We start from the raw sequence: 27,456 nt of genomic DNA on the forward strand, positions 1-27,456 counted from the left end.
AACACAGCAGTCAACTCAATTGTGACTCTAGCCTTGATCAAAGCTATTGCGTAACCTTCCTCATAGGCTTCCATAAAGACAGAGCCTGGGGAAATCTCTTGAAAACCAGGAGTGTTTGGCGACGCAATTGCATAGCCAATTGAAAGACATTTCAATGTTATCTTATATGCATCTTTACATATCCCATGGAGAGCAATTAGTTTTGAGCTAGAGGTGGGACAAGGACATAACAAATCCAACTCAGGAGAATGTAATGAATTCTTGAATACAATAATGTGGTGATCCATGAAAATGTCAAACAGTGAATTACTAATGCAGATGTCCTAAAACAGTCCTAACCATGCCAATTTATTACTGGAGGTAGGATTTTGGAGCATTTTGATCAACATAAATATGATGACCAATTATTTTAGCATATGTGATACTTTAGGTATTGTTACAGTGACTGTATCTGTTCATTTTTGGTATGCCTCATTGTTAAAATTCATATTTCATTTTTATAGAAACGCCATTGTATTTCCTTAGTTATCGATTTGCAAACCCATTGCCTTGGTAGTGTAGAACAATTTGCAATTTGCTATAACTTATGAGAACCCATGCTGTCAACATCTGAAATGTTAGTTTAAGTCTGACTGGCTTCCACAATGAAATTAACTCAAAAGCAATCCTTTGTTCTACCAGAGTAGACACAACATGCTTTGCCCATTGGGATTTGGCAGGCTCATTTAGAAATTATTTCAAGTACAGTATGTGTGTTTTAGCTGATAGGAGCTCGTTGTCTTGGCAGAGTTCTGTGCAGTCAGTCACACATGAGAAGGTGAGCTGGCAGAACCATCATAAAGAGAGGATTCAAAATATCTTCCAGTACTCTCAAGTGACTGATTGCCCTCATTTGGCACTAAAGAAACAAATTATTCTACTCCCATTGTTACTGATCTGCTAATTTGGCCACTCTTAAACAGTGGAATAAAGCATTGGGAAGTATTTTGTTATAATTCCATTCATGTCAGTATAATATGATAGTACATCTGTATGCCAGACCAGGATGGTGCAGTATGCAATTAAGCTTTTCTCCCTTTTGTTTCCCATCTCTCTTTACTCCACAATGTCTAACAAGCTAATAAAATGCTGCAGGACTCCATGCCCCTAGTGGGTTTATAAATTTTTAATTTTGTAAAATGTTAGGTAGGCCCATTGCACCACAAGCAAAGGTAGGTCCTGTTGTTTGAGACTCCAACACACGCACTTACATCAATGCAAATGTTGCTAAATTGCTGTGCTTTTGGTGTCTTTGACCTTTGTGCATACATTAATAGAGCTATTCACAGGTAGTTCTGCAAGTAGCATTTATGAATAAAGTATAAGTGTAGGAGTTTCTTTCAGATTCCGGATCACCGGTCATGTCACTCAACTTAAGCTTTTCCAGGGCTGTTTGTTGGTTTACTTGTAGCACTTTCCACCTCTCCATTTATTAAAGTGAAATCAGCAAAAATCTTATTTGTAAAAGCAAAGCAATGACAGCCACAAAAACAAAAAACACTCCTGGGGGAAAGCTAAAATATCAAGTCAGGCATCAAATAATAACAGCCAGGGATGAGCAAATAGTTTCCAAATCACTAGTCTTACTCTACGATGCTTTATGAATGCATGCTCTGTGTTTGTTGAATATCTGGCATGCCTTGATCACAAGTCCAATGTGATTACTCACAGTTTCTAGAAATAAAAAAGACAGAAATGCTCATCAACTCAAGACTTGTAGACAAAGGACTTCGGGGCACTTCAAAAGATGTCTGTCCACAGGGAATAGAAGGTTTCAGTGCACTCTGTTGTCTGCAGCAGAGTTGTATTGGCACGACAGCCAAGCTGATGGCATTTGTTTTTTTGTTTTTTTTGTCTACACCAAATCTCTGATGCAGACAACAGAGACATTTCTTTTCCTTTTCTTCTTGTTTGAAAAGTCATCCGCCGAAAAAAAAACATGGCTGGAATGTCATTTTACATCGATCATATCCACGAGACCATTTAAGCAGGATTAAGGGAAAAATGTAAAATCCCCTCATTCTATGTACAACATGATGAAACGTTATGACAGGCCTCCTTCCACCCATTTACATTAGGAAAAATATATATTTTAAACCTTCTGATCTGTAATCTGTTTCACAGTGATCCTTCACAGTCAGATGTTGCTTCTCGGGGAGCAAAGGTCTATTATCTTCGGTCAGTAGTATTCTGACTTTGTGAGTTTTGATAAATTATATTAGAGATGCTGTTTGCCACCAGCAGACAGCTAGAAGGAGCCCTGCTGGCAATCTGTTAAATGATGCATTGGGTGCTGCTGACTGTAACCAACCTTGGCAGAGTGGCTTCAATCACACGCACAGACACACATAATTGACTACAGATAAACATACACAAAAATCCTGATGCATGTGCACAGAAAACATACTGAACACATATTCGCAGGGATACTTAAACATACAAACATAAGAGCCTTTATAAAACCATATTAAAGTATTAAAATGTGTATATATAGACTAATAAAAAGCACACTGAATAATACCAACCTTGGCAGATTGGTGGGGGGCCATCCATCTGTAGCCTCTCTCCAAGTCGACAGGTCAGAATCTCACTGCCCACTAAGGTGAAGCCTGGCAGACACGAGTAGCGAATAATGTCCCCTATGAGGTGAAATACACCCACAATCATACAGACAAGCACACACATATACATCACCATAAAGCTTTGATAGTAAAAACCTTCCCAGTACCAGCACTTGAAACAGCAATCAGCAACAACTTTTGTAATGAAGACTGACATCCCCTTAGCTAACTGGGGGACTAAAGCACTTGAACACAAAATCAAAATTACACTGCATTTCAAAGACACAAATTTAGGTAGCCACTAGCTATATGACTTCCACTTTACTTTGCTAATCACTTTGAAACACTGATGTACAAACAGCTTATATGGTGAGCTAATTAGCCTGGCCCTCAAACTAATATTACAGTGCAAATAGATGGAAAACACTCAAAATGAGAGAAAGACATAAGAAGCAAAAGTAAAGACCAAGAAAGAAACTGAAATAGAGACAAAAGGAGCAGTGCAGGTGGGCTGAGACAGTATCTATGAAGCAACATTCTAAATGTTCGTGTATTCTACATGTACAACAGTCAAACCAGTTGTTTAAAAGGAAGAATTAATATTTGTTAAAAAAGGTAAGAAAATACAAATGCACAACAAAGATATATACATACAATTAATGGTTCCAATGAACAAATAATGGATCCAACTAACAGGAGAATTAATTAATTGTAGACCAAAACCCTGTTATGGCTACTCCTATTTTTTCCCCCTCTATCCACAGCTGTCAAAGAAAATTACCTCATGTCTGGAGCAAACTGATTTTATTTCATATTTTTCCCTGGCCACTAAACAACAAAATAAAATTAGACAAACCTATTTCAAACTCGTCATCGTCAGTTAGGATTGTGGCGTTGGCGACAGGAGGGGGTGGTTGACATGTTCTCAGCTGGTATGCTGTCGAGAAGAGCACAGATGCTGAAATCCAAACCACAGTGTATAGAGCGCAATGTATACACACAGAGAGACAGAGTGTTTTTGTGTATGTGTATAGATATTCTTTATTTTTTATTTTATTTTATCTCTTCAACTGCAGCTTATATTTTACTTTCACATCACACTGAAACTTGATTAGATTGTAAATTGCCACCAATCACTGTTCATGATCATCAAAAACAAATTACTAATTTAGCTGAGATCGGGGACATTTTGTTATTAACTCCTTTTCTAAGGGGTGTTTTAATAGTGCAGCTGAAAAATGGGAATTAGAAAGCATCCTTTATTTATCATTACATAGAACAGGAAGCAATACCATGTAATAACATGAAAAAGGCCACATAATGACTTGGAAAAAAAAAAGGGAAAAGGAAAATTGAACCAGTTCCAATATATAAACACGAGGACAATCATTCTGTTCTTTTGTGTTTTTCATTACCACAGCAGGATCCCTGCAATATGGAGAACTGAAGCTGAAATGAATAAGGGCCATTATAGCAATATGCAATGAGGACTTTACTTAGTTGTTATCAAAGGCGAATTTACCGTAATAATGCAGCACAAAGAACCCGCTGGTGCTGAAGTCGCTGTGGAACTTGATGAGGATCTGATTTGCAGTAGTAGACACGCCATCCTGTACAGAGCTGCCGCTAAACTGACCGATTTGAGGCGAGGCCTGGTCAGGTCCATCCCTGATAGAGACAGAGTTGGACAGAGGGGGATTGTGAGTGGGAGAATGAAAGAGTAAGATTCAAAGACTAAAGGGAGGAGAAAGACAGAGCGGTTTATGAATAAACACCAGTAATAACTTCAAGTGCAGGTTACTTATCCTCCAGCAGTAATGTGAACCCAGCAGTCTGATGACCTGAGAAAAATGTTCATACTAAATCAACTCTGTAGAAGTATATGTTGAGTAATGAGGTGGTATAGTGCTGAAACATTCTGAGAAGGAACCAAAGTTAGATGAGAAAAAAAAAGGTAAAGGATTCAGAATTCTGAAAAGAAATTGCAAAAATCTTTACTTTGTACATGTCAGTCCCTCAAGGAAGTCACAATTGCAAAACTTAATTTAACCAATACTGTGAATTCTGTTTTGTTTTTTTTAGAAAAAGTGTTTCAAAATCCAGTATTTTAGGCTGCCTTAAAAAAAAAAAACAACATGACTTTCTGGAGGGCCTGACATGTATTATGTACTGTACATAAGTATGTATGCTTATCACTAGCTTACAGCCCTTGAGATTCCGGAAGCATGAAAGCATTTAGAATAATGTATGGAAGGTCATCACACAATTCTAAAGTCCTTAACTAAAGACCATGAGGAATAAAGGAACTGTAGCCATGGGGATCATGATTTAATTGAATCTTTATCATTTTCACCCTTAATGGAGAGTAGGAAGAATGGCCTGTTATCTGTGAAGGGTGGATAGGTTCATGGAGGTCTATACCCACATATACAGTACATTACTCCCACTATAGTACTTGAGCTCTAGTTCAAGCCAGTTGTTTATGGCACATCAAGATTTAACAAAGCAGCGATCATGTTAATTTTGTGTGAGAGAAAAAAAATCTACCAACTCCCTCAGGGAAGTTAAAATAGGCTAGAGCAGTAACAGTCACTGAAATAGTTACTGGCATGTTGCCAGTGGTGGGTGAGATTCGCCCTGAGGAGGTGAAGGTGCTGAATGTTTTCAGCCTGTCATGTCTGACACATCAGTTGGACAGCATCCACCTTTGGCAGTTGGGGTTATGGCCCCCAAGTAAAAGAGTTTAAGTATCTATGGACCTTGTTCCTGAATGAGGGTACAATGAAGTGTGAAATTGACAAGCAGTATAGTTCTAAAATGTCACGTTGAAAATGGAGTTAAGCCTGAAGGTGAAGGTCTTGATTTACAGATACAAAGAGCTGAAATGAGCTGGCAGCATAAGCTGAGGTCACAGAGAGGGAAGCCAGATATTTGGGAGGTGCTCAGAGGAGACCTCCTGCTCGGTTGCTTCTCCTAAAGAGTAGTGGAGGTAACGCATCTAATTAAGATGCCTAGGGGCATGTCCCTGTGGGACACATCTGAGGGGGTGGAGACCCCAGGCGCAAAAGTTAATTTTAAGTGGCAAAAAGTGTGTTTAAAAAAACATAATATTCAATACACATTCAGCCACATCAGAAAATGTTCTTACTTCTGACCATGGAAAAAAAGATTTATAGTAGTTGAGTGTGCAGATTTTTATTACATTAGATTTAGGGTTAAGGTTTTCATCCCCCTGCATGCAATTTCCATTTAAGAGGACATATGCCCAAATGTAACATAATAATAGTGCACATTTAGCCAGTATTAAGTGACAAAAATAGTAAAGGAGGATATTAAAAAAATGTTAAAGTAAAATTAACTTTAATTTTTGATTAGGAACATTTTTACTAGCTAATTGTGCATTAACAATTAGGTTTATGAATAAAAGTATGTACCACTTATTGTATACCATCTTAACAAAAGAGGGATGCAAACGTTTGCATCCAACTAGACAGCAGATGTGACAATGTGCAAATGACAAATTATATTCTGACATGAGATTTAGCAACATACACAATTGCAATGTTGTAATTACAGTAAAAAGGGCAAATTTAGGAAGGTGTGGGATTTATAGGTTTTGGCAGTTTTTTTGCATCTATAGTTGCATCTATAGATGATGCTGTAAGTCTGTATGATGTATGTTTATTAATCAAATATCCTAATCACTTGCTTAGCCAAAAGCATTCCCACCTGGTTATTAATTGCATAAATTGTAATTAGAATGCTTGTTCCCTGCATTTACTTTATAGTATAACATTTCCCGGCATTACAGCATTAAACCCCTGAACATGTCCTCCATATTCCCTAACCCAAGATGATTGGATGGATGGGTGGATGACAGTAGGTTGATAGAACTTGCCATTAGCAGTAAAATCATGTGGCACACATTGGCTGCCGACTGGAAAACACAGAGGTACCTCTGCTAATGAGCTGTAGAGAACTTTTAGACCTTTATAAAACAGTTATCATGAAAGTTAAATGGCAGTTTTTTGTGTGCAGCATGTGGGAAAAATCCAGATGCTACTTTTCTGTTCAGGTAAAAAGGAAGATTAATGTGAAAAGTCAGTACCTTTCTAATATTTGCCATTTCTGTATAAGAGACATGTTAATTTCATTTTTACTGGCACTTTCGTGTAGCTCCAGGTCTATTCACCTGAATGATGTACACTAAATGTTTTCTGCATGTGTGTGTACCTTTAATATCTTATATATTCAAAAGTCTCCCAAGAGCTTCATTTCAGAGTGATCAGCAAAATGGGAGATGGCACTCAGGCAGGGAAATGAAATGTTGCCATCAGGGGACAGATTTTTGTTTATGTGCTATTTCATTTGAAAACAGTAATGCCAGTAGCTCCCTCCTCCTATACTATGAATGGTGGCCCCAAAGGCTGGAAAGTAGATTCCTCCTCTATCACCCATGAGGACAGCTCCATCACTGCCCGAGGCTTACTATGCTACACAGATGCTACAGAAAGGTAGAGGGAGCAGGAGATGCACAGAGACAGAGACAGGTGCTGGGGTGACATGAGATAGATTATAGTTTACTACTGTAGCATTATCCGTCAAGAGAAAGTTTCAACTGTTTCTACACACTAACAAAGTCCCAAAGAAACTCGGAGCTGGTGTTTTAAACCTGATACAGATTTCTCTATTTTTACATAACACTCACTGGGGATCAGAAATGAAACATCTACCACAAGTTTAGTGAGGAAGCGAAAACAGATGCGCAATGACTCACACTCCTTGTTCTTTCATTTTATCGTTAGGGCTGTAAGGAAAGAAGTTGTCAGGAGCAAATGAACCCACAGATGTCCAGAAAAGGGTTAAAACATTTGAATGGTTGTTGGCTCATCTATAATTGGTTTCAAATCAAAAGCTTTAAGTTAAAATTGTCTAGCTGGTAAATCCTATGATTACAGCCCTTTCATTTTTTGCAGTGAGTAAGGGAACTACTTACAAGACCTGCATAGCTTCCAAAGGAAAAAAAAGTTCTTTAGCAGCTTTACTAAACAAAGCACACAAATATAACTATTTGAGGAGCACTTTACAAAAATATACAATAGACAACAGCTCTGTAGACTGATAAGTGTTTTTGAAGTGTGCCATAAGCTGATAATTGATAAATAATGTCATAGTGGGAGAGACACAAGGACTTACCACACAGTGATGTAGTCATAGATTGGCTCTGTATTTATCACAGAGAAATTGATGTAGATGCCATAACCAGGAGGTACTCTGACAGTCCACATGCAGTCCTGGAAATGTGGGTACTCGGCTGGGTGTCCAGGAGAGTAGATAGTGCCATTCATGGATGTTATATTCCCACCACAGAGAGCTGGAGGGATAGAAACAAGTCAGAGAGGCTGGATAAAAATAGAAAGCCAGACTCTGATTTACCTCAAGTCATAAAAGTTGCTTTTACGGCTCTATTGCCACTAACTGTTGATAACACAAGCCATAACTGTGTGTTATTGGGTTATCTCCGAGATACTGGAGGGTGTACGTTTGTGTGTGTGTGTGGATGGGTGGGGTGAGGGCTGCACCTCTTAGACACAACTACAGGCGATGGTTATTGGTCGCTATGAACTTGAGGACACTGAGTGGTTCTGACAAGAAAACTCCCAGTCATACCCATTCAGCGGGAATGTGTTAAAATTTGACTTTCAATGTGGAGTTGGAGCCAAACCGTTGCCCTCAGGACCCAAAAAAGAAGAATAACTCAACAGGGACAATACAGTGTCTTCACAGGAAAACAAAACTATTTACCATTTTCTGAGACTAACCCTTATCTATATTGTGGCCTTGAAATGTATGTTACTGCTTCACTTAACCGGTGAGAGGAAAGTTATCATTTATCATGCCTAAGCAACATCTGAAAAGTCTTCTGGAATTTTAGAACAGAGACAGGTGTAATGAGCTTTGCAATAAAGACTTACAAATGCTCCGAATATCTTTATAATGGGCTGTATCCATAAAAATGTGTAGAGTTCGGTAAAAAGAGGCTACATAGGTGGTAAAAGTGAGTAAGATGCTTTAATGTGTGAGCAAAAAATAAAAACAAATAGAAGACAGGACTACAGACAGCTTGAAGAACATATATTCTTCTATTCAAAATAACTTCAAAGACCTACTTTTGCTTGGTAATGATGATGGAAAAGCATCTCTATGTTTACTTTATTCAGCTTCTCAAAGTAGTGCGCATGCTTTTCTTTAAAGGATTTGTTAGCACATTTATTTAAATATTTTTCCCTGAGTTTGGGGAAAGTGTGACAAAAATATGAAAAAGCATTTCACGACTGAATTTTTATTTCCTGCTCATATTGTTGATGTAGGTTACTTCGTTGACTTATTAGCAACACAGATTTTAAAAAAGAAATACATTTTTTAAAAAAGTATTTTGAGAAGACAGCAGTCAGTGACCTTCACAGCGAGGTATGGGGTGATTCCAGTTACGGCTGACTCCGTGTAGACATGTGAGAGAAGCCTCTCCAAGAAGGGCGTAACCCGGCAGGCATTCAAAGGAAATGGTCATCCCCACACTGTACTCCTGTCCAATAACTATCCCATTACGAAATGGTCGTGGATCGGGACATCTCTGTAGCTCATATGCTTGGGGGAAAGAAAAGAAATAAATCAAGAGGCTTATGTAACACAGACTCCAGGAAGTAAATAATAAAGCAATCACTGTAATCGTATGCACTGTAAGAGCTTTCTAGACCCTCAAGAACCAATGTCTTTCTCACAAACTTGCAGAGCTTCTAATTTTACATTCTTCATTAAATGTAATCATCTGATTGCCCGTGTTTAGGAAATTCTCCAATGATAGTTCTTTCTTAATGTATCAGCAACAACTATGTGCTCCTAAATTCATTGGGTCAAAATAGATTTTTCTTTATTTTTTTTTTAATATTACAACCTCTGCACCCAGCTTTAGCTACAGTAACCTTCTGTTAGTAAACTCTTCTGTCTTCTTACACCTTTTCAGCTACAATATGATAAAACCCCACTTCAGTCTTTTCTCCTCACCCTGGTAAACAATGTGGAACCCAGGTTTGTTCTGGGAGTAGTCACTGTGGAAGAAGAGAGTGGTCTCGTGGGTGGTGCTAAAGAGGGAGCTGGGCACAACAGGGCCGCTGAACCGATCAATCACCGTTCCCGTCTCCAGACTACCGCTGCGCACCTCCAGATAGTCATGAACAGGTTCCGTTGAGAAGTTCAGAAACTGTAGATGGATCCCTAAAATGTAGAAAGAAATAACAATTTAAGAGACAAATTTCAGAATATATGGTCAAAGTCAAAGTGAGTGATTGCGTGTGTTCCTTTGAAGTAATATAGCAGTTAAAGTACGCACATGAGAGCTAGAAAAAACACACACACCAAAAGAGCAAATAGAGGAGCAAAAGAAGGAAGGAAAGAGAGGGGGATGACAGACCATAGCCAATATGGAGCTGAACTCTCCAGCTGCAGTCCAGGCTGCTCTGGTAATTCCCTGGGAAGCCTGGGCTGAGGATGACGCCACTGAAGTCTGTCATAGAGCCACCACACTGAGCTGAGGGAAACCAACCAAGGAGAAAGAACATGTCACTTCTCCACAGAATGGCTCAATGGGAAAACGAAGAAAAACAACAAGGGAGTAAATGTGGGGGGAGGGCAAAAAGCATTGTCTCCCTGTATGCGCTTGAGTTAGAGTACATGTATAATTGTTTGATACAACAAAGAAAGAATAGTGATGCTATTAATGTGTGTGTGCCACATACAGTACGTTTATAAAGATGTGTTTTGTGTAGCTGTTTGCGGACTGTAAGAGAGGACATTTTGTGTGTGAGGGAGACAAAGTGCTGTGAGTGTTCTTTATGAGCTTGGGACAGAGGAGTGTGGCTGTAAGAGGATGTTGCCTCTGTGTGTGAGCATTTTTCTTACTTGTGCTTGTTTCACTGTGTGGATTCTGTTCCATATGGACATTTGTGACAAGATACCAGGCTTAGCCATATTCCTAGTTTGGTGGTGCTTTCAATTAAAATAAAAGAGCTAGTCAATATTCAATACGGCACCACAGTTGTGCTCAGCGGTGGAGGTGATTACTTCAGCCCCCCCGTGCAACACCCAATCACCTTTCTGTTGACTGTGTAAGGGAGAACACTTCAGCTTGCTGTGAAGGCTACACTGATCCCCCTCCCCTAGTCTTACAGTACATAAGTACCCAGGTGTAATGCAATTACAGCCATCTAAGGCAGCAAGCTAAACTTGTAGCTGAGTCCCTATGCTGATTACAATGGGCCCGTTTATATAGCAAATGGTTGAAAACAAGGGGTATTGTCACCATTTCTTTGGGGACTATCAAACAAGGCTGAAACCTATCTAGGGATTTAATTGGTTTCCTGGTGGAGGAAACCTGCTTGACCTGTTTGCGTATGAATCGAAAGAAGTGGAGATGAGATGCACTTAGCAGGATGCTATACAGTTTGGGCAGTGGCATGCAGCCACTTTGATATGCTTATCAGTAACAAAGTGAACGTAGATCTTGGGGTGTCGGGGTGAACGTATGCGCTGTAAACGACAGAGGAGTTGAGCTAACGAGCGACAGCACATGTCCAAGAACAAGTGAGTCAACAGTAAAGCTGGGATTTGTGTCTGCAGTGAACTGTGAAATCCACAAAGACAGACCATTTACATGAAAATTGTGGGGGGCACTTACTTGCATGTAAAATCATGCATTTTGGTCTGTTTCAGTCGGTACATGTGTAATTGAGGGAAACGGAACAGTGATGTGTCAAAATAGAAGGTGGAATGCTTCCTTAGTAATCTCTGGAATCTATCACTTTGGCAAACAACATCAGACAAGTGTCGGGATACACTAGAAAGCCACATAATGAGTATCAGAAATCAAACACGACTGAAATGGTGCAAAGCCCTATTGATTTTCAACTGAAGGGCAAAGCATAAAATTCATAATCTCCACTGGGCAAGCCCTCTACTCCCACCCATCATCCCCTCCCCTGATCTTACAATAAAATTGTAGCTTTCCCTAATACAATAACAAGTCTTTTGTGAGGCCACTGATCGATGGTGTGGCTGCGAATGAGTAAGCTACTGGTATCGTATAAATATAAAAAAAAGAAAACCGTAACAAGGAGTGAGTCTATGAGAAAAGTAAAGTGGCAAAAGACAACAGAATGAGTGTAAGTCCCCGGCTGCTGCAACAAATACGACTTTGTTCTTTAAGATATCACCTCATTTAAACCCTGTACACTGGCAAGAATATATAAAATAATACATTACCTAAACACAGAGGCACAGGGTAATTCCACCTTCTGACGGGACCAGGCATGCAGGTAATATATGCATTACCCTGTTCAGGAAAAAAACAAAAACAATATATTCAACACCTTGAAAAAACTCACAGGTGCTAACAGCAGAATATATGTCTTTTTCAGTGAATCTTAATTAGTCGCCAAGATTAATTTTAATTTAATTTTTTTTAATTCGCAAAATCCTCTTCTCAAGGCCTTAGGAGGAGAGGGACTTGCTGCTAGCTGGGCAGCTTGAGTACCACCTGGGGTCTGACCTCATTAAGGTGTTACAGCCTGAGAGAACAAGAAAATACAAACTACCTTTAGACTTATGTTCTGTTTGATAATGAAATAATCTAAAAAAAAACCAATAGAATCCGGGTAATCCGCCGTCAAATGTCCATGGCACTGTTGTTGTTTTAATGCATTCACATTTTTATGCCCTCTAGAAGTTTCCTGCAGCTAAGATGCTTGTAAACAGCAAACTTTGCATGTTCTCCAGCCAACATGTAGACTAATGACTGAAAGCTGAATACATACATCTATTTAAAGAATGAAATATGTCGAATTGAAATTCACAACTCCACACACACACACCCTTCCAAAAAGACTCGTACTTGTGCTTTTGTTTCTAGATTGGATTCTATGCTATTTCTGGTGTTCAGACACTCAGCCTGAAGATGTGTGTAAGAAGCTGCTGGTTGGTCCAAAGAGAATGTGAAAAGAAGTGAATGCCCAAGCTGGAAAGAAAAATTGGTGTGGGATTAGTGAGATGACTGTTAACACAATCTATTGCCTGTGGCCTTGGAAGGCTCTACATCTCAGCACGCTACAGCAGCAGTATCTACTTGAGAAGGACTAAAAGAAGTTAAAGCTGCTTTTGAACAGACAGATATGTGCACAGACTCACATGAACATAAGAGCAGATAAGCAAAGTACACACACTTAAAAAAAAAAAGATGCAAGCATTAATACATGAACTGTTACCCAACACACCCACGCACATCAATGTCTTTGTCATGCTGCCTTCACAGACTTGTCCTTTAGGGTTTTCCCATTGAAATTGTCACTCCAGGCAGGTAGATATGATACACTCATCATAATCATTTGAGAGCTGGACATGTCTTCTAAAAGCACTGTATTCAAATTTGCAAGCACTGTATGCTCTCACTTACCTGTAATGAGAATCCTTGATCACACTGGAAGGCCACCATATCACCCACAGTGTAGCGGTCCCCCACTTTTTGGCCGTTACTGGGAGGCAGCGGCTCTGGGCACGAATCCAAACCTATTGCTTAGGAAAGAGTCAGAACACACAAGTGTGGACAGCGATCATTCTTCCACACAATATGGGTACAATCAAAACTTGCAACTCCTCAATGCACTTGATATTGTTTTTTGTTGTATATCTATTGTGAAATCTTAGATAGTGGTATATAGATATCTGTATCTATTGTGTTAGCGGCAACATTTACATTTACTCACCTAATACCAAAGAAAAGGGAATAGTTAAATTAAAAACTAATATTTTTGTATGTAATTACACAGTGCGTTAATGTGTCTGTAACTGCATAATAATTAAATCTTTTTTTAATGTTTTTTGTTTCGTTTTTTTAATTCATTCCCCATCACCATAATGTTTAGAAACTGGGACAAATCACAAAGCGATTCAAATGGTGGCTGTAATCGCAAAATCCTACCGACTGTGATCTGAAGCAATCACTGTGAAATTACAAAGCAATCCCAGAAGTATTACACAGCTCCACTGGAACATCGTGATTACAATGCCACTTGCCAGGTAGACAGGGGCCTTATATTGTGTTTTGATGGCTTAAAAGCAATGGTTCTCCCACCTTTGGACAATGTTAATCAGTGCCTGCAGTAATTTGCAATGGCAACAAATAATTCCACCAAGCCATGTAAATTCTGTGCAATTTTGCAATTTATAACATCATAAAGACATTGCAACATTCATCACAGTTTTTAGAAAAGCTATTACAAAGTCACCCGTTTTAGACCAGTCCCAAAAATGTCTAGTTGGGGTCTAGTTAATGTAACATATCAGAGATTTAAGCTATATTCACTTTTTATTCATTGATAATGTCATTTAGTTTTTGGGGTTGCTTCATTATGAATACAGTTCCTATGCTGTTAAAGCTGGAAATACAGCAATGTGGGGGGTAAGTTTTTCAACTGATACTTGTCATCTGTCAGCACTTTGCTTAAAACACTTATTTAGATGCATAGTTGAATGACTAGAAAAGCACAAATGCATTCATACAGTGGTTTTCTCCTTGATGCACATTTAGTAAGTCGGTATAGGGTGAAAGGTAACAAGAAGGAGGACAAACACATAGCAACACACAAAAGTCCAATGTATCTCCATTTATGTGTAGGCAGAGACAACACATAGGCAGATCATTCAAATAAGAAATATATAAATACCCACACAAACATTGCACAAGGCCACTCAAACAGTTAACAGGTCCAAACAAGTAGGTGGGTGGATGAATGCTAACACTGTACCACAAAAGATTCAGAACAATTTATAAGCAACTCTTCAGAGCATTGAATAGCAGAGTGGGTACTCCACTCAGCATCTGGGGAATGTTAGTGAGCATATTTGAGTGGGAGGAGACCGTAACGTAAGAGACACAGAGCGGGAAGCAACATGAGGGTAGCTACAGATGCTACCGCTAAAGAGCTACTGTACGAGTGGAGTGGGGGGATTTGGTGAAGCGATTAAGTTTTGCCACATCTGGGTTAAAGAAAAGTATTACCTTTGACATATTTAAATTGATTTCAGAGTTTTGGGGATGGAGTTTATTAAAGCAGTGCTTGATGCTAATTCAGGACAGTCACAAAGTCAGTTTGACATTGAAGCACAGTACAGCTTTGAAATCATCACATTGCAGAACAAATAGCCTTCATCTGGCTGTGTTTTGTAAAATGAGCGAAACAGGTGTATTTCAATTTTGTTCCAAAGAGTAAAAAAAAAAAGCTTTGTTAAAATACTGTCATAGATTATGCACTGAAAACTGCTTCCATCATGTGCATGAACAAAACAAAAAGTTTGAAATAAGTGTATCCACAAGTGTATTTTGCATTCATTCAAACCTGAATGAAGTGAAACACTGGTAGGAATGCATCTAAGCATGTAAATCAACTGGGAACAAACTGGTCAGGTTATGAGCGGGCCCCCACTAATAGACAGCACTAGTTTTATTGTACTCCAGATGGTTTTCAGTCAAACTGTCAGAATAGACATTTTGGCAGGGACTGTTGTCACCCTGCTGTGAGATGATCGATATCTGCTGTTGCTGAGTGTGCAGCGGTGTCTGGAAAGAGTCCCATCCATATCAAAACACACCTGATATTTTCAGCAGGTTGCTTTGCCAAATCTATCTAGCCAAGTAAATTTCAGCACAGTGTGCTAAATTGACATTGTGGGGGAGAGCAGAGAATTTAAGGTCTAGCAAATACAGATCTCTGCTTCAGTCACTTAACAGCGAAATGATTTTCTCAGTTTTATTCCATGATCAATATGCTCCCTATGTTATTGATGAAAATGCTGACTCACTTAAAAATATCACATTTATTTGGTTATTCTAATCCTAAACCAGCAACACTGGAATTTTACTGCAATATACAATAAAGCCAGCCTACTCAGTTTGTTAAAAGGACAAACGGCATAGAAATGGTAATCATATTACTTTATAAATATAATCGCATTTTTATGTTAATCATAATCTGCCACAGGCCATTTTGAGAAAATGAGCACAATTACCAGGGTCCAAAATCACAGGTGTGTGTTAAAAAAGTTTCAAACTTTGAGAAACAGGCACAAAAACCTCCCAGGTGGGAAGGTTGAAGCCGAACAAAGAATTGATTGTGGAAATACACATTCTGGAGTCTTTTCTCCAACACCGGGGGGGGGGGGGAAAGGCAGGTGGAGTCAGTGTGGAATTCAATCATCTCAGTCACATCAGCATTTTTCACTGAGGATGTATCCTAATGACAACTGCTGAGCACCTAATGAAGTACAAGTACTGATGAGGTGATTTGTACACTCTTCCTAAATGACTACTGAAGTATAACTTGGGCCTCTGCTGACTTTGAGAGGGACTTTGTTTGGGATGGAAACCGCCATATTGTCAGTAAGAATAAACCCGTTTTGTTTTCAGCAATAGCATATTGTGTTGCCTTAGGAGAGCTGGTTAAGTGCTTGTATCTTAAGAAGTTGTAGTGATGGGTGATATACAGGATTTCTATGACTGGTCTCCATGGGCTGCAACAATCGCCCACAGGAAACGTTTTAAAACAGATGGTTGGCTGCCTGGGCCCCTGCCAATCCTGCTTTTCTTCCACTCTACTGAGCATTTAGAGTATTAATTTGTAACTAAAAGAGTGTGTTTAAGCCAACTAAAGGCTAGAAATACAATAGGATAAGAGAACACAGAGGAGTGTTGTAATTTCACTTAACTGAAGTCTGACATAATTAGAGAAAAAAGGAAAACAACTGACCACAAAAAACAAATACCTAATGAGCAATTCCAGCAGAAAAGCAGCCTGACCTGATCACACCTACTGTACAAGCATTGACTGTGAGACTTGGCACTGAAGTGTTTCTCAGTGGTACAGTAGCCAGTGTTGATGGTGGGGGAGAGGAAAGAGACGAGTGAGAGACACAGCTTTGGAGGGGATCCAAGCAAGAGGAGGGTGTTGTGGAAACAAAATACTGAGTCTGTAAGACATGACTATGAAGTTGTTCTCAACAGTGGTATAATGCTTGTGGACTGACAACTGACAGCGAGGACAGATCCAGTGACAGCAATGTTTTTTCATGCTTCTTTTGTTTTGCAAACCATTTGGGAAGACTGTTGTGCATAGGAACTCCACGTTTCTCATGTATTGCTGTAAAGCTTAGATCTTAAAGGGGACATTTGCTGTTATTTCATTTACATTGCATCCACCTATTTTAAATAAAATAATTAAAAATAATGAAAATAATGAAAAATAAAATAATGAAGCTCATGTCCTCTCCTCTTTTACTTTCCCTACGGATGCACTTTGTCAAATTTGCACATTTTAACAAATTGCTTCAATGTGATTTTTAAGAAAAACTATCAAAAGAAACAAATCTGTGGAGAATTAGCTTAAAATCTAAGTTCAGAAAGAGGAAAATGACTTACATTAACTGAGACAAAGGGGAACTGCTTGAGACATAAGTGGCAGTGGGAAATTTGGTCACAAAGTTCTATATAATTAAATAGTAATAAACCTCAATCACCTGTACATCACCAATATTCTTTGTACACAGTTTTTGAATGGGAGGACTGTAAATAATTTGCTTCAATGGGACCAGCTTCACTCCTCAAACTGCATGGTAAATGTGTAACTGGCTCCCAAGCAAATATGCCCTTAACTTATTATCTTGCAAATGTATTCCTAACTGAAAAATTATGTGGGTCCACTAACTTGAAGCTAAGGGATGATTTTAAAAACACCTTCACTTGGGAATACCATGCCAGAATGCCAGAAAAGGTAGCTACAAAGACTGATTATAAGGAAAGACATCTCTCTCTTTGTCCCTCTCTCACCCTCTCTGTCCAAGTGTGCTAGCCTGACCAGCTGTCCTCTTATACCCTTGTGCAGCAGCTGGAAGCTGGTGGCAGATGGACAAAGAGAAACAAACTGACAAAAGACAAAGTGACAAGCAGTCAGAAAAGCCATCTCTCCTCATACCTGTGTACTCCAAGTGAAAGCCAGCAGCAGATACACTAATGTCAGACTGGAAGGTCAGGTACAGGTTGTTGGACGTGCTGTTCAGCAGCTGGGGAATTGTTGTACCTGTAATGTAAAATATACAGAAGAGAGCTAAAACCAGGTCTAATTGGATCCAATTTGATGCGCTAGCAAACCCAACTGATACAAACACACAGGTGCAAATGCAACATACAATGTAAACAGCTCTTCTTAATGGGTTCGGTTACGGCCAATAAAAAAAATTAAGATTCCACAAATACAAATTTAAAGTTAAACTTATGAATATCCTCTCCCCACATGTTTGCAATGATTTGACAAACCATAGAAAGGGTGCAATTAACCAGTGCAAAAGTAACAAACAGCATAAACAGCAATTAAATTCAGCTTTTTGAATCCATGCTTTCATCTGCTTGTTAGTACTTAAGTCCACGTCTATCTCAAATAATGGCTCCCCCAAAGAAAAAAACACATAAACAATGGCTATACTGCACTTCAATTACTTTATGTGCACCATAGATCATTTGGACACAGTTGATTAAAAAAAGTTTGCATCCCTTTATTTTAAAATGTCAAAGTCAAAAACAAACCAAAACAATTCAGCAACATAATATTTAATGCACATTCAACTAATATAACTGTTCTTTAATTAGAAATTTAAGTGTTTTTTTATTCATCAAGGGAGGTGCAAACTTTTGCACCAATGTGATACTTGCTGAACGTGCATTGTTTCCCCTTTTCAAAGTCTCTTCAGTGCAAGAAGATTCAAACGTAACCCTGAACATAATAAAAACGCAAACTTTTGCACCCAAATTCTCTGCATTAATTTGGCTTTGATTTTGTTAATTGTATTTGTACCTACTAATTTCTTAGTAAGTACAAATTATAAATTGCCCATATAAAATACAAAGTGCTAATACAATGCAAAATAATACAATTAATCACAGAATCATCACAGGAAGATTGAAAATAATCAAGGCAGTTTGAGTATCATTGGTGCTGCTATACCAATATAAATTATTAATATATAAATTAAATGTTTTAAACAAATAAATACATGAGTGAAATCCCTAATTTGAGACACAGAAACATGATATACAGGACACAGAGATTATTTACATGTGTCTCAAATGAAATTGCTCAAGAAAATCAGTTTTATCATTGTTACAAATTTTATGAGTAAATAAGGTTTAAAACACTTCAGTCAGAGAAATCAGACCCATAAAATTATGTCCATAAATACAATCACAGTCCAGAATTGTTACTCCAGAACATATTCACTACAGAATATTATGCATCTGTTGCACTACTGAGGTCTTGGATAATTTTCTATATTCCAGGCATATGTCATCTGCAATTTGCATGCAGGGTTTTATATATAATTATAATCACCTTTATCAGTTTAGCTGAAAATAAAATTGATTCCAGCCATTTAAAATGCCTCAGCCTTTTTAAACTGCAATGCTACCCAGCACAGTAAGAGCTGTACTGTGGAGCTATTATAATATGTAAAGAGTTTTGTTATGAAAATGAGATATCCACCACTTGAGAAATGACATCTAGTCCAATAAAACTGATAGCAGCTACATAGGCCAAAGTCATTATGCTACACCAGCCCCGCTTAAACTAGGATTCAGCATCTAAAATGATGTGATGGCTTGTTTCTGGTAGGTTACCAAGTGGCAAGAGCACAATTTTCATTAGCTTGAGCCCCAAGGCCACACTACATATGTAAAATTCCAGACTGAAACAGAAGCTAGATCTCTACTGCAGAGATAGAAACATAGTACAAAGGACGGTCGATATTTTTTCCATTCTTTAACTGTTTTTTTAGACAGGATTCTCAAAGGACATGCCAAATGTCATCAGCTCCATCACCACAGTGGTCTGCTGCTGGGGCCATTTGACATCTGATTGAAATTCAAGAGGGAGCCGACAACTAAAATTCAGTTGTATCAGATTTACCTGAGTAGCTACCAAGCCTTGGAGCATTGCCATCAACTCCATCAAAAAAATCTAGTGAGTCCCAGTTGTGTTCTGTGGCGAAGGTCACAACTTGAATCTAAAAGAGAACAAAAACAGAAATCAGATGTACTTTAGTAGCGAAATATCCAGCTGTGCAATAAATAGACCTCATATAAAATATAATCTAAAATCCATCTCTTTTCTCTAACATAGTAATATTGAGATTTGCATCCGTCTTCTCTCACTTGAATGCCAGCTCCCTCGGGAACAGTGATTTTCCAAGCACAGTTTAAGTAGTTGGCATATGGCTCTGGGTATCCAGGAGAGAGGATAGTTCCTCTGCGGCCAGTTAACACTCCACCACATGGAACTAGAAAAACAGATTAGAAAAAAGGGAGAAACAGTCGTGACAAAGGTGAGGAGGAGAGCGGCAAATTCTAACTACACATCTGCAGAGCCAGGAGTGGGCAGGGGTCACAGTGGGCATGTTGTCAAGCATTTAAAAAGCATCATTCCACTTGCTATAAATGTCCTGGAATTAAGGCTTTAATGTTATAAGACCATCTGTAAAATTACTAAATGTGATGTTATTCTATGCACTTAAGGGAAAGATTAGAGTTTTATGACAAAGCTACCACGCTGATGGAAAGTTTCCAATAGGTGTTGAATTGTGCTGAGACCCTATGACTGAAAAGACCTGAACATATGATTCACATCATTCACATACTAATCAATCCCACCTTGTGCACCAAAAAAAGACCACCCCCATCAGGAGAGAAATGTTTTATCATATGATAAAAGTCAGAACAGCTCTGTATTGATCCACAGTGCTCCTTCCTTCTACCCAAATCATGCCAGCAACATCCCTTCTATGGCATAATAGAGTCACTAAATTCTCTCACTATACCAGGCAGGTATTCACACCTTTTCCTTAATTTATCTGTTTTGTTTTTAGTTAGAAACAAACCATGCATTCTTGTTTATATGCTAGTATTATTCCATAGTCAGTGTAGTTTTGGATGAAAGCATGCACGTCACTTTGCTCTCTGCAGGTGCACAGAGCTTTCCACATCTCGTTCTTCCTGACAGACTATAAAATTACCTGTAGATTTCATCAGCAAAAACTACTTTTCAATTACCTCTGGGACCAAATTTTTTTGTATATATATATATATATATATATACACATATTTTTTTATCTGCTTCATGTCAGACACCAAAAACATGCAACATGAAGTTCAATAGGACTAGTTTGTGATTTTCCGAGCTGGGTCTTGGTTGCTTTAACTGGTTCTGCTTCTTTTTATAGTGTGGTTTACTAATTCAGCAATTCAACAATTTTCTAAGCAAACCTTCCCCTCCCTGCACACAAATGCACTTTTGTTTCTGTAGGTTGTTGCACTCAGTTTTGGGTGGTTTAAATGTTTCTTAGACCACACTAAGCATTCAGAATGTTTGTGGTATTTTCAGAGCCTAGATAAATGGTGAATTGTGTGAATATTGTGGAAGTTGTTGAATTGAATAAACAGCACATTTTCACCTCAAAACACTGCAAGTCAAATGAACTAAATGACCCTGATGGCACCATTCTCTGACTGCATGCCAGAGGGCAACAGCCTCTGTTGGCGGTTCTCTTCCTAGAGAGGCTTGCATGTCCAAGCTCACCATGGGTTACAAGCTGCAAATTGAAGTTTAAATGTTTCATGTTTGTTATCAAGACAATTGCCTCAAACAAAGCTACAACAGTTCTGTGGGAAGAAATAAACACTTCCAAAAAATAAAGTGGTTTCTCCTTAGAGCACATCTTCTCTCCAGGCTTGACCGTCAGATCTAAGATAATCTAGTCAGGGCAACATACGGTACAGTATGATACACTCCCCTACCCACAGATGCTGCACCTGTGGTTTGGCAACAAAGACTGAGTTGATGCTTTTACAGGAAAACTTTCCCACAACCAGGGCTTTAGAAGGTTGGCTGAGGTGCTGGCGAGAGAGTCCAATCGAGATTGTTTGCCTTCCACTAAGGAAAAGAGCAGTTGAGGTAAGATGTTGAGATTTTATTGTCAGGTTCATATGTATCTCCAGAGGTACATGGGGTGATGGGGGCAAAGCAACAAAGGCACTAACAAATGGCTGAAAACCCTGAATGAGAAGAACAAGGTTCAACACCATGATTTCCAGCCTCACAGCAGGCACCATCATCAAACTAAGGGGCAACTGTGGTGATGGTGGTTTAGAGGTGCCAACATGCCTGAACATTCATCACCATAGGCTATTTAACTGTGAGGAGGAATAGAGGCATGTTTAGCTAGGCAAGGAAGGGCATAATATCCTCACCCATCAGGGAACATAAGTTAGTCATGAAGATTTCTTACATATATTTTAGGATAAATAAGACTTTGCAGATTTTAATACTTTAGACTGACTAAAACGTCAAAACTGCCTATATGCTATAAACTATAGTATTCATATCCTGTAACTAAGCATCAGATCTGACACCTTTTTTTGCCTATTTTTCAAGGTTAGTGTGCTCCAAGAAAAGCTGTGATGACAAATATGGCAAACTCAGCTCTCCCATAAATAAGTAGGACAGTCTAATTGGAACTGAATGTGAAGAAAATGCAGCTGCTCCCATTCTCACAGCAAATTTGTGATTTAAGGACACTAAAAGAAATGACTGATATTAACCTGGGTGTGAACCCTATTATGGATAATGTAGTACGCAAAACTGAACATGACAGCACAAAAACTATTGACAAAACAGATTGTTTTTTCTTTTTGTCTTACTGTTTAGGGGGATGAATGGAAAGGATTTTTAAATGCAAATTAATGTTGTAATGACACCTTCCAAAGAAGTGTTTAAGCCAATAGTGGATTCTATCCTCTAGTCATAGTAAGTACAGAATGAATTAAGACAAACTAAGTTTATGCAACAGTGAGCTGTCGTGATATTTTAAAGTAGAAGTGATTTAATAGGTTTTGTGAATTCAGCCACCTTTCTCTCAGTTGTGTAGGGAAATCAAAAACCTTTCTACAATCTGATAGTGATATAAGTTGATGATTAAAGCAATTCCAATATTTCCACAACACTGAAAAAGAGATCTGATTAATTTTTAAAAAGCTTAAAGTACTGTAACTCACTAACTAACTAAAAATAAATAAACAAAACATCAAGTAAACAATTTTCCATAAAATTCAGTAGAGTCCACCCAATTGTATGCACCTACTCAGCTGAAGATAATTAAATCACTTTAAAACATTGTGCCAGCAAATGTTTAAAAGCACCATCTTAATTTAGCAGTTTTGTTTTGGCAAAATAAAAACCAAAACAAGTTTTGCACAGCAAGTCAAGCAGGTGGGAATTTGTCTTCTGAAACACAGGTACCTCACAGAAGGAGCAGTGGTCTGATACCCCCATACCCTATGAAGGGTGATTGAGTAATTGAACGCTGTGTTTTTGTTGAAGGTTCTATGAAACTATATCTATTATTCTGGATGAGTACACTGCCGCTGGGGAAGATGCTGCAGCCAGATTCAATCTCCAGATAAAAATCACTGTGTTTAAAATGGAACTGCGCGTGCCACCACTATTCCCCTACCACTTGGCAGTAAACTTGGATGAACCCTGGCTTAAAATCTCCCGCACTCCCTGGCTGAGACGATTGGCTGTTTGGCACAAGGCCTGACATCAGTATATTCTGACTTCATCTGAAGTTTTTTATTTTCTTAGTGTAGATAGTGGATATCTTGTGAGACCAAGTGGCCGTCCTTTCTGCATGGGTTTGTGTTAAAGACAATTTGTTCATGTGTTTGTATGAGGCTAATGGAATTTGTGGATATCTATGCATGTTGCATATGCTGGTATTTTTATGTATTCATGTAGCCCAACAACCATGTATGAGAAGACACTGGTACCTTGAGTTGACAGTCCACAAATTGCATATATCCAACTTATTGAGCAACATTAGCATTAATTTGGACTTTTGTTTGTGGAAGATAGTCTCTCTGGTCTCTACTAGCTCATGTAAGAAATATGCTTAGCTGTCACATGCTCCACTATGTTCACCAATGCTAGTCACTAACAGTGTCTGTTTATTACTGAGCAAGTAATGTAAAGTGGGTTTTTATAACTTCTTCAATAAAATCAGCTGTCTGTTACAGTAGGGGTTAAACAAACACTATGAGCAGTAAGTGAACCAAAACAGTAAAGTAGCATGTACGGCTTTAAGTGCTGATGGGGAGATGAAGTAATTTTTTTTCTGTGTTCATCACTACAGGTTCCTAATATATAAAATTACGATGCATAACGGGAAAATCTTTGTCATGTATTTAAATCAATATGATGTTTTTATGCTTTTGCCTCCATGTACAAACATTGTGCACTGACGGTGTATTGAAGAGGCCTTTTGTTGTAGGGCTGTTGTATTGAATTGTATTAGATATTAAGCGGTTTGTTGGGTGTATAAGGAAAAGGTATGTAGAGCTTGAATTAAGATCTTGCAAATCAAGCTGGGTTGCGCTGCTGGACATTTCACTTTGCACTCGTGTATATTCCCATTAGTTTGTTAAAACATATGAACTGAAATCCTTTATTTGGTGAAAATATAACACTTTCTTTGTTCCATTAGTCCTATTCTCACCCTACCTAGCGAACTATCAAGACTAAAGATGGTAATATGGTTTGCAATGGGTGACAGACATCAGGCTAACTAGTGACTTGGAAAAACCGACACCAACTGTTTTTGTGCACCTGCTCGATCGTTGTGTGTGCGCGCGTGTGTGTGTGTGTGCCCGCGCACACGCAAGGGATGAAGCAAGGGAGGATGCGGATGCTTACCAACACATGTGGGCACAGTGCCGTTCCATTGGGCCAGGGCATTGGCCACTGCCTCGCATCTGATGGCATTGGAGCCATGCAGCGTGTAGCCTGGATTGCATTCAAACAGTACCACCATACCGATGCCAAAGTCGTTCCCTATCCTCTTCCCAAACCGGGGCTCAGGGACTGAACTACATTGAGTGGCACTTGTTCGGGGGACAGCTAAGGATTTGAAGAGGGGACCAGGCATGAGAGAAAAAAGAAAAAGAGAGGTGGGTAGGTGTGGTATAGTCAGAAAAGACAACAGGGTGAAGGACACACAGCAAGACAAAGGATTTAGAGAGAAATGGTAAAACCCTTTTGAATTTCCTAGCACATCATCAGTCACTCTCATCGGCTTTGCGAGCATAGGCTCTTTGCCTCCATTCTGCTCAGCCATGCCCAGTCAGTGACACTATGCTGAACAGCTCTTTTTAAGACGTCTGCAAGGCTGAGGTATTTTTATTTTCAAAATGAAGCAAACAAACTCAGTGCACCAAGTAAGTTTTAGCTTCAAACAAGTTATGAAAATGTATCATAAAAGCACTCTTACCTTGGTAAACAAAATGAAATCCTTTTGCCGTTTCTGTTCCATTTGTGGTAAACTTGAGCGTTACCTTATTTCCTGAACTCAAAGGGAGTGTCTCGCCTAAATTACACAATCAAAGGAGAAATTGTCAAGCCTGTTTTACAATATGTCCACAGATAACATTGAAAAAAGTAACAAATAACAGAACATAAATGTTTCTTTATTTACTTAAATATGCAACCCGCATTGTGTTTCAATTATACAGTCTGAACTGATCCACAGTATAGTCATGATGTTGTAACTGGAAACAGCAGATCTGATTAATCTGAATGTTTTTTCATTTTGTCACTGTCTAATCAAGTAATCAAGTTGAGTGTGCCAAGAATTTACGACAGTCGGTTTGCTTCTGTTATTTTGAGATCTTAGGAGTTTATTCAATGTAATCAATGTATTATGTATCATCATGTTTCATTAAATCATCATTACAGAAATGTAACAGGGGAAAGTCTTTATTTCTTGGCAGCATGAAGGAGTTTGAATTTTGGATTTTTAATCTGGGAAACAATTTGATTTGAATTAAGCTGAAGGATGTGCTGTGTTTCCCACAGTTCAAAAGGCTATGCTTAATAGAAGCATTCATACAGTGCCTGTAAATAAAACAAGACACTTCTAGAGTTATGTGTCTACCTGAGTGTGATCCATAGATGGAGGAGAGAAGGGCTGAATCTGTGGAGGGGCCATCATAGATTTCAACTACATCACTGGTCAAAGTCTGGAACACCACAAACTGCCCAAACAGTACTACAAAATACAGAGAGAAAGGGGACAAAGGATAGAAGTAAATAACAGTCAATCAAATATTATGTAGGCTTTTGTGAAGACAGTGATCAGGTAATTACAACATTTTGGGTTGAGTTGATTCCTAATCATTTCACTCCAATGTTAAAAAAAAAAAAAAAAAAAAAAACTATGTGCAGTAAAGTATCAACAGCTGATAAAACGGACGTTTAACACAATGCACTTCTTGGATGGTAGCTTTTCATAGGTTAACATTTTCTCCAAGTAATATTTTCTGTCAACATTTTTGTGAGTTTTTAACAACCAATAATAAGGTATTCTTTTAAAATTTGTATATATCAGAAAAACTACTTTGCCTCTCATATGTTGAAGGGGCACATCTTTGTCCACATTTGAAAGCAGCTGGCTAAGCTACAGTACGGGCAAAAGAATGACAAGAAGAGCGAACGTTCTTGCACCGTGAGCCTGCAAGGCACAGGCTGTCAGTGTGTTCTAAGCAGAGGTACTAATTAGGACTAGGTATAAATGCTTGGCATTTATTCTTCTGTGGCTGACCAGGTAATTTCTATACTGTACTTAGTCAGCTTGCAAACTCACATTAGCAGTGCCAAAGCTAGCCTCGCTGCCAATTATGGAATAGTTTCGTTACTGTTCAATGCAAATACTCTCTAAAATGCAACAACTATATACAGAATACATTCTCCATCTATAGAGACTGATTTTATCTCAAAGGAGAACACCTGGTGCTTGAAGGAGCAGATATGTATACATGTACCATAGAAAACAAGAAAAACATACTGGAAATATAAAATCCTGATCTAGCAGTGCAGGTTAATAAAATTAGGCTCACAGGCTGATAAAGATATGGCTGGAAGTGTTGATCCCTTTTCACCTCATTGAAAGAATGAGGTGGAAGCCAAAGTGTTGTAATTAAAAGCTCTTTTGTCCTGCATATCTACATGGCTTTAGTTTCCCGCAGAATAAAACAAAGAAGCTGAAAAAACAGCTAATTTTCACCTTAGAAAAGGTGATTTTGAAAGGTTTATTGTTATTTAGTGATATTTCAGGCAGACTACCATCTTCAATTGGTATCATAGCTGCCGTATCTTAATTGTATGAGTCAGTTTATTCAAAAGGGAAAAATTTAGGCATTGTGCTATTAGGCATCATTGTCTATGTTAAGTGAGGTGTGCACAAAGAAAAAGAAGAAGATTGTTTTAGGAGATAAAGAAGAATGAATATGTATACACATTTATTATAAAACTACAAAAATAAATAAATAAATAAAAATCACTGTGCATACAGAGGAATAGATTGAATTGTGGGGAAATAAAAGCAAAAATTTTGAATTGATAGAGTATGAGGTGATCTTACGAGGAGTACAACTGTGTCCAGTAAAACCATGTTTTCTGAATAAAAAGACCCCACGTTTATAGTTTCTTTGAGCAAAAGAAACTTTTGCTAGAAAGCACGTTGACAAGCCACAATGCTTCTAGGAGAATGTCCTTTCGACAGATGAAACAAAATGACAGCCTTTTGGTAGTAGCTCTATGTTCACAGAAGAAACCTGAAGCTTTTAAAGAAAAAAAACCATCCTCTCTGTGAAACATGAAGG

The 27,456-nt window shown here is 38.5% G+C and overlaps 1 protein-coding gene across 5 annotated transcripts in view; it reads right to left on the reverse strand.

Moving 5' to 3' along the window:
* LOC137130705 (CUB and sushi domain-containing protein 3-like) overlaps positions 1–27,456 on the reverse strand; it is a 194,197-nt gene that overhangs the window by 55,261 nt on the left and 111,480 nt on the right. For 3 of the 5 annotated variants that reach the window (XR_010914879.1, XM_067511193.1, XM_067511191.1), the window contains exons 32-46: positions 25,731–25,844; positions 25,068–25,163; positions 24,494–24,697; positions 19,903–20,027; positions 19,658–19,754; positions 17,675–17,779; positions 13,105–13,223; positions 11,919–11,988; positions 10,072–10,188; positions 9,666–9,875; positions 9,060–9,248; positions 7,797–7,974; positions 4,123–4,268; positions 3,457–3,537; positions 2,565–2,678 (exon numbers count right to left, since the gene is read on the reverse strand). Coding sequence is in view for 4 of the 5 variants with exons in the window: in XM_067511193.1 (XP_067367294.1) it covers positions 2,565–2,678; positions 3,457–3,537; positions 4,123–4,268; positions 7,797–7,974; positions 9,060–9,248; positions 9,666–9,875; positions 10,072–10,188; positions 11,919–11,988; positions 13,105–13,223; positions 17,675–17,779; positions 19,658–19,754; positions 19,903–20,027; positions 24,494–24,697; positions 25,068–25,163; positions 25,731–25,844 (1,965 nt within the window). In the remaining variant the exon portion in view is untranslated. The remainder of the gene's footprint in view (positions 1–2,564; positions 2,679–3,456; positions 3,538–4,122; positions 4,269–7,796; positions 7,975–9,059; positions 9,249–9,665; positions 9,876–10,071; positions 10,189–11,918; positions 11,989–13,104; positions 13,224–17,674; positions 17,780–19,657; positions 19,755–19,902; positions 20,028–24,493; positions 24,698–25,067; positions 25,164–25,730; positions 25,845–27,456) is intronic. The other 2 variants (XM_067511192.1, XM_067511194.1) reach the window with 2 other exon arrangements.

Source organism: Channa argus, chromosome 7, assembly GCF_033026475.1.
Source record: "Channa argus isolate prfri chromosome 7, Channa argus male v1.0, whole genome shotgun sequence".
NCBI lineage: Eukaryota > Metazoa > Chordata > Actinopteri > Anabantiformes > Channidae > Channa > Channa argus.